This window comes from Diadema setosum, chromosome 10, assembly GCF_964275005.1.
Source record: "Diadema setosum chromosome 10, eeDiaSeto1, whole genome shotgun sequence".
NCBI lineage: Eukaryota > Metazoa > Echinodermata > Echinoidea > Diadematoida > Diadematidae > Diadema > Diadema setosum.
Genome location: NC_092694.1, coordinates 6,602,759 through 6,618,776, shown reverse-complemented (window position 1 = coordinate 6,618,776; position 16,018 = coordinate 6,602,759). Strand labels below are relative to the sequence as shown.

Sequence of the window (16,018 nt, the reverse complement as noted above, 5' to 3'; positions counted from 1 at the left end):
GATCGATAAGCCACTAATATGAAATATGAAAGAGCATACGATTCTAGGAGGAAATCAATGTTTATCATTAATAACGAAAATCGGTTTTGAAATGGGTGAGATGTCCAAAACAAAGTAAACAGGACTATGCCCTATAATAAAAGGTGGGTCTTACATTTCATTATATAGGACCACTTTGTTTTCGGATAACTTACTGTAATATATCAAATGGAAGAGTGTTGTTGCATCAAACCCAAGCTTCAACCACTACGGACATGAGGGAAAACTCCTTCATTGTTATTCTCAGAATTTTGTCTTACCCGACTGGTCATCACATCCTGTGGTCAGTCCACACACCCTACCTCCCTAGGAGCCTAACCTCCCCCATAAACATTTCTGGATAACCTGTCTCCCCATTGTCTACCAGTGATAAGTTTCTCCCCCATCATCCCCATCATGTAATATGTGAGTCACTGGTGTCAGTGACCCATGGATTGACAGTGGTCATTATTAACCTACTCCTTTGTTTTATTATAATTTAAATCCCTCTATTTTGAATATTTGAATATTACAGATTAAGCCCCTCCTTCTAGTATACATGTATTATAAAAGTGACCATGTGTTAGGAAAGGAGTTCTTTCACCCTCTTCGGGTAAAGACACATAAAGCGTTGGTCTCCCTTGCCATCCCTCTTTAGGGGCGATATATGGCCGTCGGATAGGGAGTACCTATTACACCTCTTACATCGAATACTGTATCTGTTAAATCTGGCATATTCCATCGTCGCCTGGGATATTATCACCGTTATCATAATTGCTGTCATATTCCGAAGTGAATATTTCTTCGAATAAATAAAGAGCCTGGATTGCACATGTACATGAACCAGTCTCTTGGTCTTTTCTGTGGAGCTGTATGTCGAGAAAACATTACCAATGTAACACCGCCGATTACGCCATCGAAGAACACTCAACTACAAAATAAAGGTGTTACATTACCACCCCCAGTCTCCCCCCCCCCCCCCCACTAAACCCCGGGCTCCAGGGTTATCACGATCGATTACCTATACGTTTCTCATAACCAATTAGTGCAGCCATGAGGGAGGTGAGCCAAGATGCCTTCACAACTTTAATTTTTCAGCTGATTTCTCCTGTGGTAAGTTAAGCTCGCGCCCCAACCCTCACTGTTTGTGCACCATACAAAAGGAATACATAAGGTGTCGTCACTTTGGGTCCCCCCACCTTTTTTTTTTTAACCCGGAAGTACGTAAGTGGCATTAAAAAGAAATGAATAGAGATCTTGAAGTGTGAGCGCGGTATAAGGTTATGTTTTTGCGCTGAAGACCCCCTTTATTTGTAAGTGGAAGGAGAAAGATGAGCTGAATTTTTTTTTTTTTTTTTTGCTTTTTAGCTCATGAATCCCGGAAGTGGGACCCTCCACCCCCCCCCCCCCCGCCCTTTTGAAAACGCTCCGCCGGCCCTGTACTGTAGGCCTATCAACTTATCGAGTAAGATTGCGTCACAAATTACGTGGGGACATTAATCCAAATCCACGCCTTTCTGGAGATATTGTGTCTGATTCAACAATATTATTGGCAAATGCAATTGTAGGGTTCAATATACTTCTTCCCTCAAATTGTGGCAATAAATCAGAAAAATGTCGTGAAGAAAACAGGTAAGCATGGAGGAGAATCCTGTCCCTGGGTATGATGGTCGGAGGTCGAAAACACATCGAGGGAAAGGAGGAGGTTATGACAAAAACCGTGACCATCTATGCTCTACAATCAATACGCTCCCTCTCTATAATAAGTCAACAATATTATTTTCAACATAACTTTGACAAATAGTTACTGCTCTAGCCTCTATTTACGGGATGGCGCTGCCATCGCAGATATCATGCCACCTGGTTCCTTTTACTGCATCGGCCCAGAGCCTCCAGGCGTGGTGGAGATTTTCTATTTATATTATTATTTAGGGCCCTAGTTCTCAATCCATCAGATCACCATTTAAATTTTGAATCTAGTGTTCTCTGACAGCACGACTAGTCTTAAGATTGTAGTCATTTATAGACCTTCAGGATGCCAATCTTTTCATCTTTCATAAAAGAAATTTCGGATCTGTTATATTAGATGATGAATTGTATAGTTATCTTCTCTTGTTATCGCAGGAGATCTTGACATACACTCAATAACAAGCCCTTATCTCGGTACCCGCAACAGGAGTTTAACGACCTCGTCGTGTGCACAGACTACGCCAGTTCATTTATTATTATTTTTTTAATTTATCTATTTTTTTTTGAAATACAGTATTGTTTAGCCCTTTCAGTTGGTGAACTGTTCTGTCAAGGAGCCCTGCTCACATTTATGAACACAGATAAAAGTGTCATAAACATCAAAACAAACTACAAACAATGAAACAATCTACACTAAAAATCAACCTCAAATATTCAAATACAAAAATACAAATGCAAACATCATTACAATTACAAATTGGTACGGCAGTCAGTAAAGTATTGTATGGAAATTAATTGGTGACGTCACTCACATATTATCATTCAGTTGTATTTTCGACGTCATCATCTTGGTTCAGGACTCCGTTAGACTGTTATTTATATAAATGAGTGTTATACATTCTACCGTAACTGGCTTATTGTTTCGTACGTTTTGAGAATCCCGAGTTACAATGACGCAACCTTATAATTCTCTCAACAAGACCGATTTCCCAACTATGTGTCTGGCAGCAAAAAGAAAGGTCTGTTTTTGTCCTTCATCAAGAAGGACCTTATTTGGACAAGGAACCGTTGAAAAGCTGTACGATCTGTCCTGCAAGGAATCATCCATTTTTGTTCAAGATTTTAGAGAGAATCGTGTTTTCGAGACTCTTAAGGAGCCTAATGGTCTAATTAACCTTTTACAGGCGGATTATCGCCCTTAACATAGTGTGGAGACCCTATATTGATGACTGTTTCTATATTCATTTAAGAGTACTTTATTGTGTATCTATTGTTGTGTGAAAATTATTTGCTTCAGAATGGTCTCATATTCAAGTTATGTGCAGTTTAATGTTTTCAGGTTAGCATGCCTGTACAGTGACGGGGCAATTAAACTGCACATTACTTGAATATGAGACCATTCCCAAGCAAATATTTTTCACACAACAATAGATTACATGTACTCTTAAATGAATCCCACAAGGATTGGAGCAATCATCCCCTAGCATTCCCACTGATTCCCACTGATCAGTTACTAGCCATCCCCTTTGATACCCTCCAACAACTCATGATATTCAGAGTCAGACTCTGAACGTTTTAAATCATAACTATCACATCGATTCTGGAGGAAAATATTACAACCTGGACAATTACCTCAGACCCTTCTCCTGACCCTAGTGGTGCTTTTACACCATGTTTCTGGCGACCACGGCAGTCACGTTTCAGACCACCGTGGGCAAAACGCGATGAACGTAAGACAACGCAGTGGGATGCCTTTGATGCCTTTAATTGTCAGAAACTGTCAAATTGCCACGCCCCTCCCGGTGCTATTAGAAACCTTATAAGCCGTAATGAAAAGGGTTGAACGCAACTAAACGTCGGTGATAGAAAGTAATAAGGCCGTAACGAAACTTGGAGGACGTCCGTAGTACGTCTTATAGTCTAGCCTGACCCAGATGCTGTGAAAACGCCGTCTCATATAGCTGGAGCGAGGACTGGAACGAACTAGGCTAGAATACGGTGATGGGGGGGGGGGTGCCATCTCTTTGCATCTACCCACGACGCACTGTACGTTTCGGGCAAAGGGGGGGGGGGGGGGAGGGGCTGCCATGGCCGCCGGGAACATTATGGTGCAAAGCTAGCATACACTTTATCGTAATCCTGGACCTACTCCTAACCCCAACTAAAACTCTTACCCTGAACCTAACCCTACCTCTGATTTACACTTACCCCATCACTTTACAATCAGTTTATTAAAAAACCGGAGGGATATTCTCTTGATACGATCACATCATTCAGTTTGATATTTTTTTTCAATACAATGGTCTCACATGCCCCAGAACCCCGAAGAAGATTAGAATTGTTACCACCATTGTTGGACGCTGATGAAGCAATACAATTATTCATTCTTTTCATTTTATAGTATAAACTATACATTGAACGTGAGCGTATTGACGTTTGTCATTATGTCCGTGCCATCACGGAGCTCAATGGGTGTCATACTAATACAGGTCTTCTATCACAGAGCCTAAGGCTATATTGGCTCGATGATTGTCTCGAGGTATTCGCATAATATTTACAGGATTTCTTTTAATACCTGTAAATTTGGTGGCCCGTGACGACATTTCTGTTGGTCACGGCCCTTGCCATCGCAGAGTGCGGGCAGCCACATAGGTCCTACCGTGACGAGCTTTATCTTTGGTACCATGTTTATTGCAGGGGCGCTGAATGATTTCTAGTCTGGATGTGTGCGTGCTTGGAAACATTGCAAACTTGGTTTGTAGCTTCATGGTGGAAGGGAGAGAAGGGGAGCGGAGCGATCCTGCACAATGCCATTATCATCAACTCACCGATCCTCTTCATATTCATTTGAATAACGTCGGCAACTGAGTCGCTAAACTCGACCCACATTTTTGACGTGCCCATAACAGCGAAGAAACAGCAAACATGGCCGAAGCCCCCGTCAGCTATTCGTCCATCATCCCTATCGTCGCGCTCATTTTCATGAGAAGTGGAAACCAAGTCGGCATCGTCAAGGCCCTTGGAGTGCTGATGCCAGAAATTTCGGAGACTTTCGGAACAAATCCGACAGATGTCGGCGTTGCCTTCGGCGTGCTGGCCTCCATGTCGTTCTGTCCAGGTAAGACTAAGAGTTCTGTGGTAAGAACAAGAAAAACTAGACTAGTCTGTAGATCTAGACCTTAGGCCTACTTGTCTACCTTTAAGCATGACTATCGGAATGATTCGGTAGCACTTGCGCTCGATCCAGTCCAAAGCCGTGCTTAAGATGAAGAATATTAAAGCTTTCTTAATCGCTTCAACAAATGATAATACTTTTACTTGAATTGAATTGAACAAAGTACATATCACTGCACGAACAATGCAATAATCAAAATATCAAAGTAAAATTCGAATAAAAAAAAAGTACTTTCAAAAGTACATATAAATGTAGTTTAATATGAGCGAATAGATTACACAAGACTATTTTGAAATAAATTAAAGGGATGGTACAGTATAAATAAATTGGTGGAGATGAGAATTGGGCTTTTAACTTTTTGCGTAGATACCACGGTACCAAGAAAACACTTATGATATAGTACAGAACATACCATTTTAAGAGGAATTCAAAGTTTATTCGATGGAAAATCGGGTTTGGAATGACTGAAACATCCAAAAACAAAGTAAAACAAAGCGATCATAATAAAGTGTGGGTCCCACATTTTATTAGAATCGCCATTTTCTGGATATTTCAGCCATTTCTAAACCAGTTTTCATCAAAAAAAACGTTGAATTCCTCATAGAATTACATGCTCTTTCATATTTCATAGGAGGTTTCTCATTATCTTACCAAAAAAAAAAAAATGTTAGAAACCTGAAATTAGGTCTCAACCAAAACTATACGATTCCTTTAAAATGACAAGCCAAAAGCCTCAGTGTACAACAATTCAGGAATGTGAAATGTGACGGAACCAACAAAAAGCGATGGTGTAGGTGGTAGTCGCTTCAATTCTCTCAGTTGAACGTGTTAATAGAATGATAAAAGAGAACAACATAGCCATGAGCTGCAGGTGAGGATAAGGATGCCCCGTTTTGCTAATATTGATAATAAACAATAAAAAGGAAGAAAGAGAAAAATGATAAAGTGTCACGCTCACTTCACTTTAATTGATTCCTGTTTGAACTCGAGATTGACGAAAAAAATACCCAAAATTAATGCCGAACTGAACCTCTGTCTGCCTAACGCCGAAGGATGGAGAAACAGCGTTGTATTGTATCATATTACAGCCTAAAAGTCGAGGTAAAGTCCTTTATAAACTTCTTTGGGTCTTTATGTAATCACGACTTTCATCGACAACGCTTGTGTTGTGTGCCATCATCAGTCATCAATTTTGTCAGACGCATTTTCTCTAGTTGTTAGTCCTGCGAAGGCTCTTGAACATTAAATTTCTCTTGTTTATCGTCGCAATAATGCCGATTACGTGGAAGCTGTTGTATTGACATAGTCCTCATAGAACCGTCGACATTCTTTTAGAAGTGGCCCATTCGATTGAGATGAGGCTTCAGGTTTCCAACATTTTTTGGACTCTACGTATTTCACAAAAAGTTCAAAGCTGAATCCCTCATCTCAACCAATACTATACCATCCCTTAAATTTGCTCTTGCCACGGACATTCCTCCATTCGTCCACTTCCTGAATACTGTAAAACGTGACATATTCGCGGCACGGAATTTTCGCAAATTGGAACCGACGGCCTCTTTCGTGGCATGAAATTTTCGCGAATTGCCACTGGCGTTCAATGCATATAGTGTAGACAAGAAATTTCGCGAATCTTACATGGCGCTTGCGAAATTCGCAAAATTAAAATGCACGCGAAAATTCCTAGTTGATATTGTCAATCCATCCTGTTTTTCCTATGTCACGGCCTGGCCTTCCTTTTTACCTCTTCTTCTACTGTCATCTGAACAGGGTTGTGTGATCGGCGTTTCTCATGTCCATTTATAGACAGTGGAAGCATGTCATTCTAATGGTATTATTTACCATTTGCAGATGAAACAAAAACACAGCTTTAGTGCTTCAAAATAGTTCTAAAATGTGAGGTAGGGATAGAAACAACCAATGTAAAAATGTTAATCAGTATAGCCAACAGTGGTCAATGTTGAGTATTGTTAAATTTACAAAAACTGTGAACAATACTTATAACATAATCGTTTCTAGAATAAACCATCTACAGTTATGGTTTATTGAGACAAATAGTGATATCTTTTTTTTTTTAGCTTTATATCAAATACTGTATATATCGTAGGATGTTTTGTGATACGACTCACCTGCAAAGTTAATAATACTATCACATGCGATAACTCGAACATTTTATTTTAATCACTGTTCCCAATGGTTAACAATAACTTTAAAGAAAATAAATTAGCAAAGACAAAGAACAAGTTCACCTTCAGAGACATGTGGGTTGAATGAATGCAGCAATATTAGTAGAACACATTAGTGAGAGTTTGAGAAAATCGGACAATCCGTTCAAAAGTTATCAATTTTTGAAGTTTCTGCTCAGTCACGGCTGGATGAAAAGGCTACTACAGCTTATGATGTCACATGTGTACAACGATATAAAGAAAGAATGAAAGAAATTTAACATATTTCCATTTTCTCGCAAAACAAAAGAACACTCGACTTCTCTCTTTCAGAAGGCAGGGGGAATGATCTTACCCTTAACATACGTCAGTAACAATTGGTCAAAGAAATGTGCACGTTATTCAAAAAGTAAAGTTTTGTGAAATTCTCTTTTTATTTTCCTTATATCGTTGTACGCATGTGACATCATACACTTTAGAAGTCTTCTCATTCAGCGGCGACTGCGCAGTTATACTTAAAAGATTCATAGCTTTAGAACGGATAGTCCGATTTTCCTCAAACTTTCACTGAAGTGTTCAACTAATATTGCTGCATTCTCTCAATTTTTTTTTCTTTTCGTCTCTCTATGTAAATTCCTTTTCTCTTTCTCTCTTCACTACAGTTCCTCTCATAGGAATGATCTATAAAAATCTCCATCCATCGTATGGGCGATGGTTGCTGATTTGCGGCGCCTCTCTATCTTCTCTCGGCACCATATCAGCGAGCTTGGCTAGAGACCACACCCAATTTGTAGTCTCCTTGGCAATAGCAGGTCTGTATTTATATAATGTTCATGTCTTTCAATCAAAAATTTTGCTTTAAAGGGATGGTACAGTATAGGTGGAGATGAGAATTTGGCTTTTAACTTTTTGCAAGATACCAGGAAAACACTTATGATATAGAACAGAACATACCATTTTAAGAGGACTTCAAAGTTTATTTGATGAAAATCGGGTTTGGAATGACTGAAACATCCAAAAACAAAGTAAAACAAAGGGATCGTATTGAAGTGTGGGTCCCACACTTTATTAGGATCGCTCTTTTTTGGATATCTCAGCCATTTCAAAACCAATTTTCATCAAATAAACGTTGAATTCCTCATTGAATTACATGCTCTGGATTATTTCATAAGAGGTTTTTCATCATCTCACCAAAAAATGTTAGAAACCTAAAATTAAGTCTCAACCAAAACTATACGAGCCTGTATGGCGGCCCCTTCCGTTTACGACCACACGGACCACTAAAAGCAATTCCTTCCGAGAGAAAAAGGATGTTAAAGAACCTGTCTCTTACGGCCACCTGTTTATAACTGTCACCTTTTTTAGTCTCCCTTGAGTGGTCGCTATCCCACAGGTTTCACTGTAGTTTAAAACATACTCTCATGTTGTCGGACGAGGGTTAATCCAATGAATGATTCAAGGCGGACCAGAGTGACAATATTTGTAATCGATGGATTATCAAGTAGCTTTTCCAATTCACAATTTAAACTTCTTACCTTATCTGTTTCTTTATAATCAGATATCTTCTCCTTTTCTCTGGCACATCCTTTATAAAATACGCTCGATTTACTCCCAATTATGTTAAAATGTACGCCCTATAATGCTGTAGTTCTATTCCATTCCTTTGTCACTGTTTCTACTAATATGTATTTGAGGCAAAAACAAAATCAGCCCCGCAAATTAAAGGACAAGTTCACCTTCATAAACATAAGGATTGAGAGAATGTAGCAATATCAGTAGAACACATCATTGAAAGTTTGAGGAAAATCAGACAATCCGTTCAAAAATTATGAATTTTTGAAGTTTTTGTGTAGTCACCGCTGGATGAGAAGACTACTGCAGCGTATGATGTCACATGAGTCACATGAAGGTGAACTTGTCCTTTAAAAGTTTAAAAAAAAAGATGACTTTCTACATTCTGATGCAACATAAATTTACAATATAACATTTGGTCCATTGAAATAGACATGTTCTTATAAACAGAACACACTGGTCTGCCCAACAAATCAGAATCTATAAACCTGCATGAATTATGCGGATGATAGGTACGTTTGTGAAAATCTTAGTTGTGAAGGTTCCTTTTATTGCAGGTATTTGGGGAACTACTGATCGATTTTGATACAGGCCTTTATATAGAAATCTTTATAATTTTGTTATGATAAGGTTATAGAAGCTTTAAGAAATTGACATCTCTCTCTTGTAACTTCTCGTTAAAGGCCTAGGCACAAGTGCAGTAACCATCATAGCTATCCTGGAACTGACCTGCAAGGCAGGAGGGCGTTTCGGCTTCTTCCTCGGACTGGGGCTGTGTGGTTACCCTTTCGGCATGATCGCCGCACCCATGCTTGCAGGCTTTTTACAGGAGATATACGGATGGCGTGGCGCTCTGTTGATTTTGGGCGCCGTGATGTCTCATATCATTCCAAACTCACTGTTTGTTATTCCGCAAAAAGCACCGCAGTCAGGCTATCTTCCAGTTACCACAGAAGAAGAAGAGGAGGAGGAGGAGGAAAAGGAGGAGGAGGTGGAGGAAGAAGAGGAGGAGGAGGAAAAGGAGGAGGAGGATGGGGAGGAAAAGGTATTGGTTGATGCCGAAGTCAAAGGGTCTGTTGTCGATGGAAAAACGGAAAGAGAAAGAGTCAGAAGAGCGTCCAAGCCCACGAGTTGCATTGATAGATACTCCACAGCACAAACTCTTCAAAACAACCTGAAAGGCCAGGACAGAGGTACGTGTAACGACCAAGAGGGAGATTGTGGGAATCGAGTCTCTGATGCTCGCCACGTCGACCAGCGAGAACGTCGCGAACACATGCAAGCGAGGCGAGGAGAAGGAGTGGGGAGCCACTGTAAGGACCTCGCTGCAGATTCTGCCAAGGAGTTGACACCCAGGAAGTCTAAAGCCACGGGCAGTCCTCAACGGGCAACGGTAGTGTTGCGGTCCACGCTTCAAGTATATTCCCATCTGATCGTCTTCATCATAGCGGAGTTCCCGTATGGGATGATCCACGGCGGATGGCGTTCGTTTCTAGTCCCGAGGGCTATGGAAATTGTCAACTCCGTGTTCCACGCGGCGTCTCTTAGCATCATCGCTGCCGTATTCAACCTTGCTGGTCGGATGTCCGTGGCCGTCATGTCGCGCCGGTCGAGCATCGAAGGGCTCGTGGATGTCTTCATCATCGTAACGATTCTGAACGCCATCGCCCTCGTAGTCGACGTGATGGTCTTTGAATACAGTGCAATGACGGTGACGACGATGTTTGAGTCATTCTCCGTTTCATCTCGCGCCGTTTTGTCATCTGTGATTATCCAGCAACAATGTCCAGCCGAGAATTACCCCATGGCTTTCAGCGTAGAGGTCTTTACTATGGGTCTTGGTGCTTTGGTTGGTACACTGCTTTCGGGTAGGTGCAACAGGTTAAACGGATATAGGTTTTCCCGCCCAATTTCGCACTTGGTACATGATTGTGCAAGAATATGAATTTTGCACATACAAAGGTGCTATTTTCCTCGTTTTGGGGCCATCCGATAGATACGATTCTTATTCGGCCACATATTATATTCAATGAATAAAACGGATAGTCAATAAATAAGATGGATGGGTCCATAGACTGATTAGGTAGAAAAAAAGAATCATGAGAAAAATTATACATACAATTCATTATATGGAACAATAATTTATATCTGCTAAAACTGAATGCACAAATTAAATAATTAAAGGGATGATATAGGTTTGGTTTGAATCGTATGCTCTTCAACAGTTCACATAGGCTGTTTTTAATTATCTTGTAAAATAGTTAAAACCAGAATTCCCATCTTAACCAAAACTAAACCAACCCTTTAATGGTATATCGCGACAATGATTTTGTTATTGTTGTTGCTAGAATCAATTGAATGCATCAACCTAGCCGAAGGGGGGGGGGGGGGGCTTCAAGATCGAAGTTGGTTGCACATAAGTACCGATTCGAACGCCGATCAGTGACTTTGGTTGCCCTGAAGCGGGTATGAATTCATGCCTATCGGCAATTTTAGCGGCCTTATGAAGAATTTGAAAGAAAATTGGTGATTATGGCTGCCTTATCCACACAATATTGGCTGACCAATTTGCACTCTTGGATGCACTGTCATGGCTACGCGCAAAACTGAATGACCCATCTAGCATACTTTTGCGTGCACTCAGGTGCGATATTGACAGGAAAACTTATACTTTTGAGTAAAAATCCCGTACATGGCAGTTCACGGTACGGTTCTGCCATGTCTGCAATATATTCAGATTTTTTTTTTCATTTTTTCTTTGCACAATTTGCTCACAAAAAGTTGTCCTTAACAACAGCAAAGCTTGCCGGAGGCTTGGACTAACAAAAAGTAAGTGAATTCCTGTCTATGGAACTTATGGGAGGTAGCTAGTGAATGGAATGCGTCGTTTCATACTCAGCGTTACTAGATTGTATGCAAAGAAACAGCCATAAATTGTAATACGATACATGAACAGTCTAACGAACCCTTCACACTAGAGCGTATCGAGCTAACGAATGCCCAACTGTATGCACCTACTGCACACAATAAGACATGGACCATGTGCACTATAACGAACGACGAAGGTCTCTCTTAAGGGCTTTTTACACTTGTAAATTTTTGCTTAGCCCCGGACCAACGGTGGGGCTAAGGGGGGGCCTTAGCCCCACCGTTGGTACGGGATTATCCTTAGCCCACTTTCTGTTTACACTCGTTTTTGCCAAAGTGGGCTAGCCCCACCGATAGTACGGTACTATCTGGCCCTGCAAAATAGCAGGGGTTAGCACCGCAATTGCGGTGCCAAGCAAGTGAGTGTAAACAGAAAGAAAAAATAATCCTGGGCTAAGCGACGGAGACGAAGTCCGACCCTCACTGACCAATCAGAAACGAGGTAATCAAGTGCTGCCGGTGCGTGCGTGTACGTGTACAGTACACAGCGTAATTATGAATATTCATGTGGTTTGGAAAGTCCAGGGCTAAGAAATACGAGTGTAAAAAGGTCAGTTTTCTCCTTAGCCCCGGACAAGAGATAGTACGGGACTAATTGGCGAGTGTAAAAAGCTGAAAAATTGGTACGGGACTAACGATAGTCCTGGGTCAGAGAAAGTCCGGGGTTAAGAAACACAAGTGTAAAAAGCCCTTAAAGGGCTTTTTACACTTGTAAATTTTTGCTTAGTCCCGTACCAACTAAGGCTAAGGCCCCCCCCCCCCCTTAGCCCCACCGTTGGTACGGGACTATCCTTAGCCCACTTTCTGTTTGTACACTCGTTTTTGCCAAAGTGGGCTAGCCCCACCGATAATCCCGTACTATCTGGCCCTGCAAAATAGCAGGGTTTAGCACCGCAATTGCGGTGCCAAGCAAGTGAGTGTAAACAGAACGAAAAAATAATCCGGGGCTAAGCGACGGAGACAAAGTCCGACCCCCACTGACCAATCAGAAACGAGGTAATCAAGTGCTGCCGGTGCGTGCGTGTACGTGTACAGTGCACAGCGTAATCATGAATATTCATGTGATTTGGAAAGTCCGGGGCTAAGAAATACGAGTGTAAAAAGGTCAGTTTTCTCCTTAGCCCCGGACAAGAGATAGTACGGGACTAATTGGCCAGTGTAAAAAGCTGAAAAAATTGGTACGGGACTAACGATAGTCCTGGGTCAGAGAAAGTCTGGGGTTAAGAAACACAAGTGTAAAAAGGGCTTAAGATCATCCACCATCACCGCAGCCACCTGATTATGTGGATCTTAATGAGTACATTCAGCTGATGTTTGGACAATACATAGTCACTGATAAAAGAACCGTTTTCCTTATTTCGGTCTTATTTGGCTGAGGTGCCTTCTCAGACTCGTCTGCCTCATGATAAACACCGATGACAGGGAGCAGCAAACCTGAAAACATGACAATTTATAGTCCTGTCACAAAATTACTGAAGCGGACACTAGTCTTATCATGCTTATGCATGGACACGTAGAACGTTGCTTAATGATAGGACATGCATGTCTCCTGCGGTTGTACTGCCCATGTATCCACTATACTACTTTGAAACAATGTGCGAAAAATGAGAAAAATAGATTATGAATCACAATCAACCTGCCAAATAATATTTGTTTTCTCTTATAAAGTACTTGCATTTTGCAAATGAAATTGCTTGATTGATAATTTCCCAACGTACACTACAACTGCACATGCATTTTTCTTGATCTAAGAGAATCTTCTGCGCATGTACTTTTTAGTTTTCTCAAAACGCCTTCTTGTTTTTATCCAGGCTAGCTGTCAGCTGCGGTGATGATGAGATCAAAGCGGGAAAGCTTGTTTAAAATATTTCTGTGACACTTCAATTTGAAAGAGACAGGTGCACGAATTAATCAACGAACGATGAACGTCCATGTGTAGTAGGTCCATGATCATACCAGCCACATATTGAAATACAAATACAATTGAAATACAAATACAATTGAAATACAATCCAATGTACAACTGTAACTCGACAATAATGAGGTCTATAGAGGAAGGAGTTCTGGGTGGTAAATTGTATACGTGCAATATACTAAACACGCATTTTCTGCGACATCGTGATATACTAGTACAACCAGAGCATGTTGTTGTTGTTGCTATTTTGATTTTAAGGCTGTGATGACGTATAAAATAGCCTCATTGATTATGCATGTTATGTGATTTCTCAAATTGATTACTGTTTCGTGAACATGTGGGAAAATTTCATATTCCGTTACTATCTTTCGTGATGCCCGATTTTAATGTGGGGGCGCTGTGGCATAGTGGATATGACTCCCGACTCCCGATCGGAGGGCCCGAGTTCGAATCCCGCCAAGTGCTTACGTCCTTGGACCAAGATGTTTTACACACCATGTCCCTCTCGACCCTGGTGTATAATAATGGTACCTGGCAACGCCAGGGTGATAATAATGGCAGGGCCCTCTGGTAGAGCAGCGGTAGCACTGAAGAGGATACCCTGGGTAAATAACACCATATTATTATTATATAATGAAACGTCCTTCTCTTATTTTGATTGTGAAAATTCACTGCCGAACGTGTTTAGACTTTCTTTTTTCAAAAGTTAGTGAGCGCATTGAAATTCACCAGTTCAAATACTTATGCACTAATTATGTTCTACAAGCCCGGTATTTCAGAGTAGTGAAATAGCAAAACCCCACGCCAATTTTAAATTCGTTGGCAAATTACAAACATCCATTGTAAGAATGTATCGGAAGCTAGAATTTCCTTGTAGAATTTTACCGAAGCTTGTTACAATATTTCATCAGACACTTGATCAAACAATAGATTAATTTCCTCCCTAAGTTAGTCAGGAAACTGTTCTTATACATGCATGGCAAGCAGCCATCTAATGTAAAGATTCTGAGACCTGCTTCATTAATCATCTGTTTCCATCACTCTTTCACACTTCAGGTGTACTTGCAGACAGATTCAAGAGTTTCAACGTATCTTTCATGCTGCTGGCGGTCATCGAGGGACCAATCTTAGTCTTGGTTGTCATGTCAAGACTGATGATGAGATGGAAAGGGAAAAAGTAAAAAAAAAATATTGGAGTAAGTAGTTTGACGCAATTCGTTTATTTATCTGTATGACAGAACCTTGGCGTAATCAGGATAATGGATATCAGACTTGGATGTGTGAACACAATGTGGTGTCGCAAATGAATGGTCTCGCTGTAATATTCTCTCGAAACGTTCATCATGGTTAATATTTATTGGAGGTATAGAATAACAGAAGACAACTTAACCCTGATCAATTAACACCGTCTTTCCGTAAAAGTAAAAGTAAAGTGCAGTAAAGTAACGTAATTAATAAATATAACAAATACATGTCTACTTAAACGGAGCTTAAATAAATGGATCTTTACTATGTGATCCCGACTCCGAGTCGCACTGACATATTTTACGCGGGTACGTCTTTAATGCAGAGACACACAGGCCCGAATTCACGAAGGTGGTACAATAATTATTGAAACCATGGTTTAAACCATGGACAAAAACCATGGAGCGCCAAGTGTCGCACGGAATATTTCGTTACGAAATCAGTCATTTCGTTGACAAAATGGTCATTTCGTTACAAAATAATAATTTCTTCTACGAAGTGACAGAATTCGTAGCGAAATATTCCTTGCAACACGTGGCGCTCCATGGTTTTTGTCCATGGTTAAAAACCATGGTTTCAATTGTACCACCTTCATGACAGCCTCTATTTTGGTCACGACATACTCTCATTATTCTGATAAAGTAAAAATCACAGACCAGCAAAGGTGAATGAAAGGTCTCTTTATAGCAGTATAGGCCTACTCTCTGTAATCCGTATTGATGAATGATTGTACGTGTTATTTAGGAATCGTGAACGATTTGAATATAAATGATCTTAACCCTTTCCATACGGGAACCTGGTGGCCTGTGTATTAAGTGTATTGTCATTTCAGAATTCAGTATGGAACGGGTTAATAAGAAATTGATTCTCATTTTTAGTGACGTTCATCCTCCATGTTTGAAGCAACAAAGCTTCTTGGAATACAAGTTGATTTAAGACTCGAAGAAGGAGAAATAGTTCGTGAAAGGAGAATCCCAAAGAACATCGTTGTTTTTTGCTCTTTTTTTTTTAGTGAGCTCTCACAAAGTTTGCAGAGAAACTTTTTGTGGAGTTTTTTTTTTTTTACCGCACTCTCATTCTCCCATTTCCATTCTTCTCTAACTTGCAGGAAGAATTCAAGTTATATGCTCAGTGCTGGGGAATACCCATCCCCCAATGTCTTTCTAGTCTGGTTTCCAGACCCTTTGCCAAGTGTACCCCTTTTCCAAAATACGCCCCCCGCGGCGACGAAGTCGCTGCGAGAGCTGCCTCAATCTGACGAAGGACCATCCAGCTAAACCTGCTGCTTCTTTTGTCGTTAGAGGGCGTTAA

General features: G+C 40.6%; 1 protein-coding gene across 1 annotated transcript; it reads left to right on the top strand.

Annotated features, from left to right (window-relative positions):
• The first annotated feature begins 4,380 nt into the window (after window positions 1–4,380).
• LOC140234448 (uncharacterized) lies at window positions 4,381–14,658 on the top strand. The gene is made up of 4 exons (XM_072314494.1): window positions 4,381–4,825; window positions 9,303–9,551; window positions 9,690–10,487; window positions 14,519–14,658. The coding sequence occupies exons 1-4, from the start codon at window positions 4,633–4,635 to the stop codon at window positions 14,641–14,643; spliced, it is 1,365 nt and encodes a 454-aa protein (XP_072170595.1). The 5' UTR covers window positions 4,381–4,632; the 3' UTR covers window positions 14,644–14,658.
• The last annotated feature ends 1,360 nt before the right edge of the window (window positions 14,659–16,018 follow it).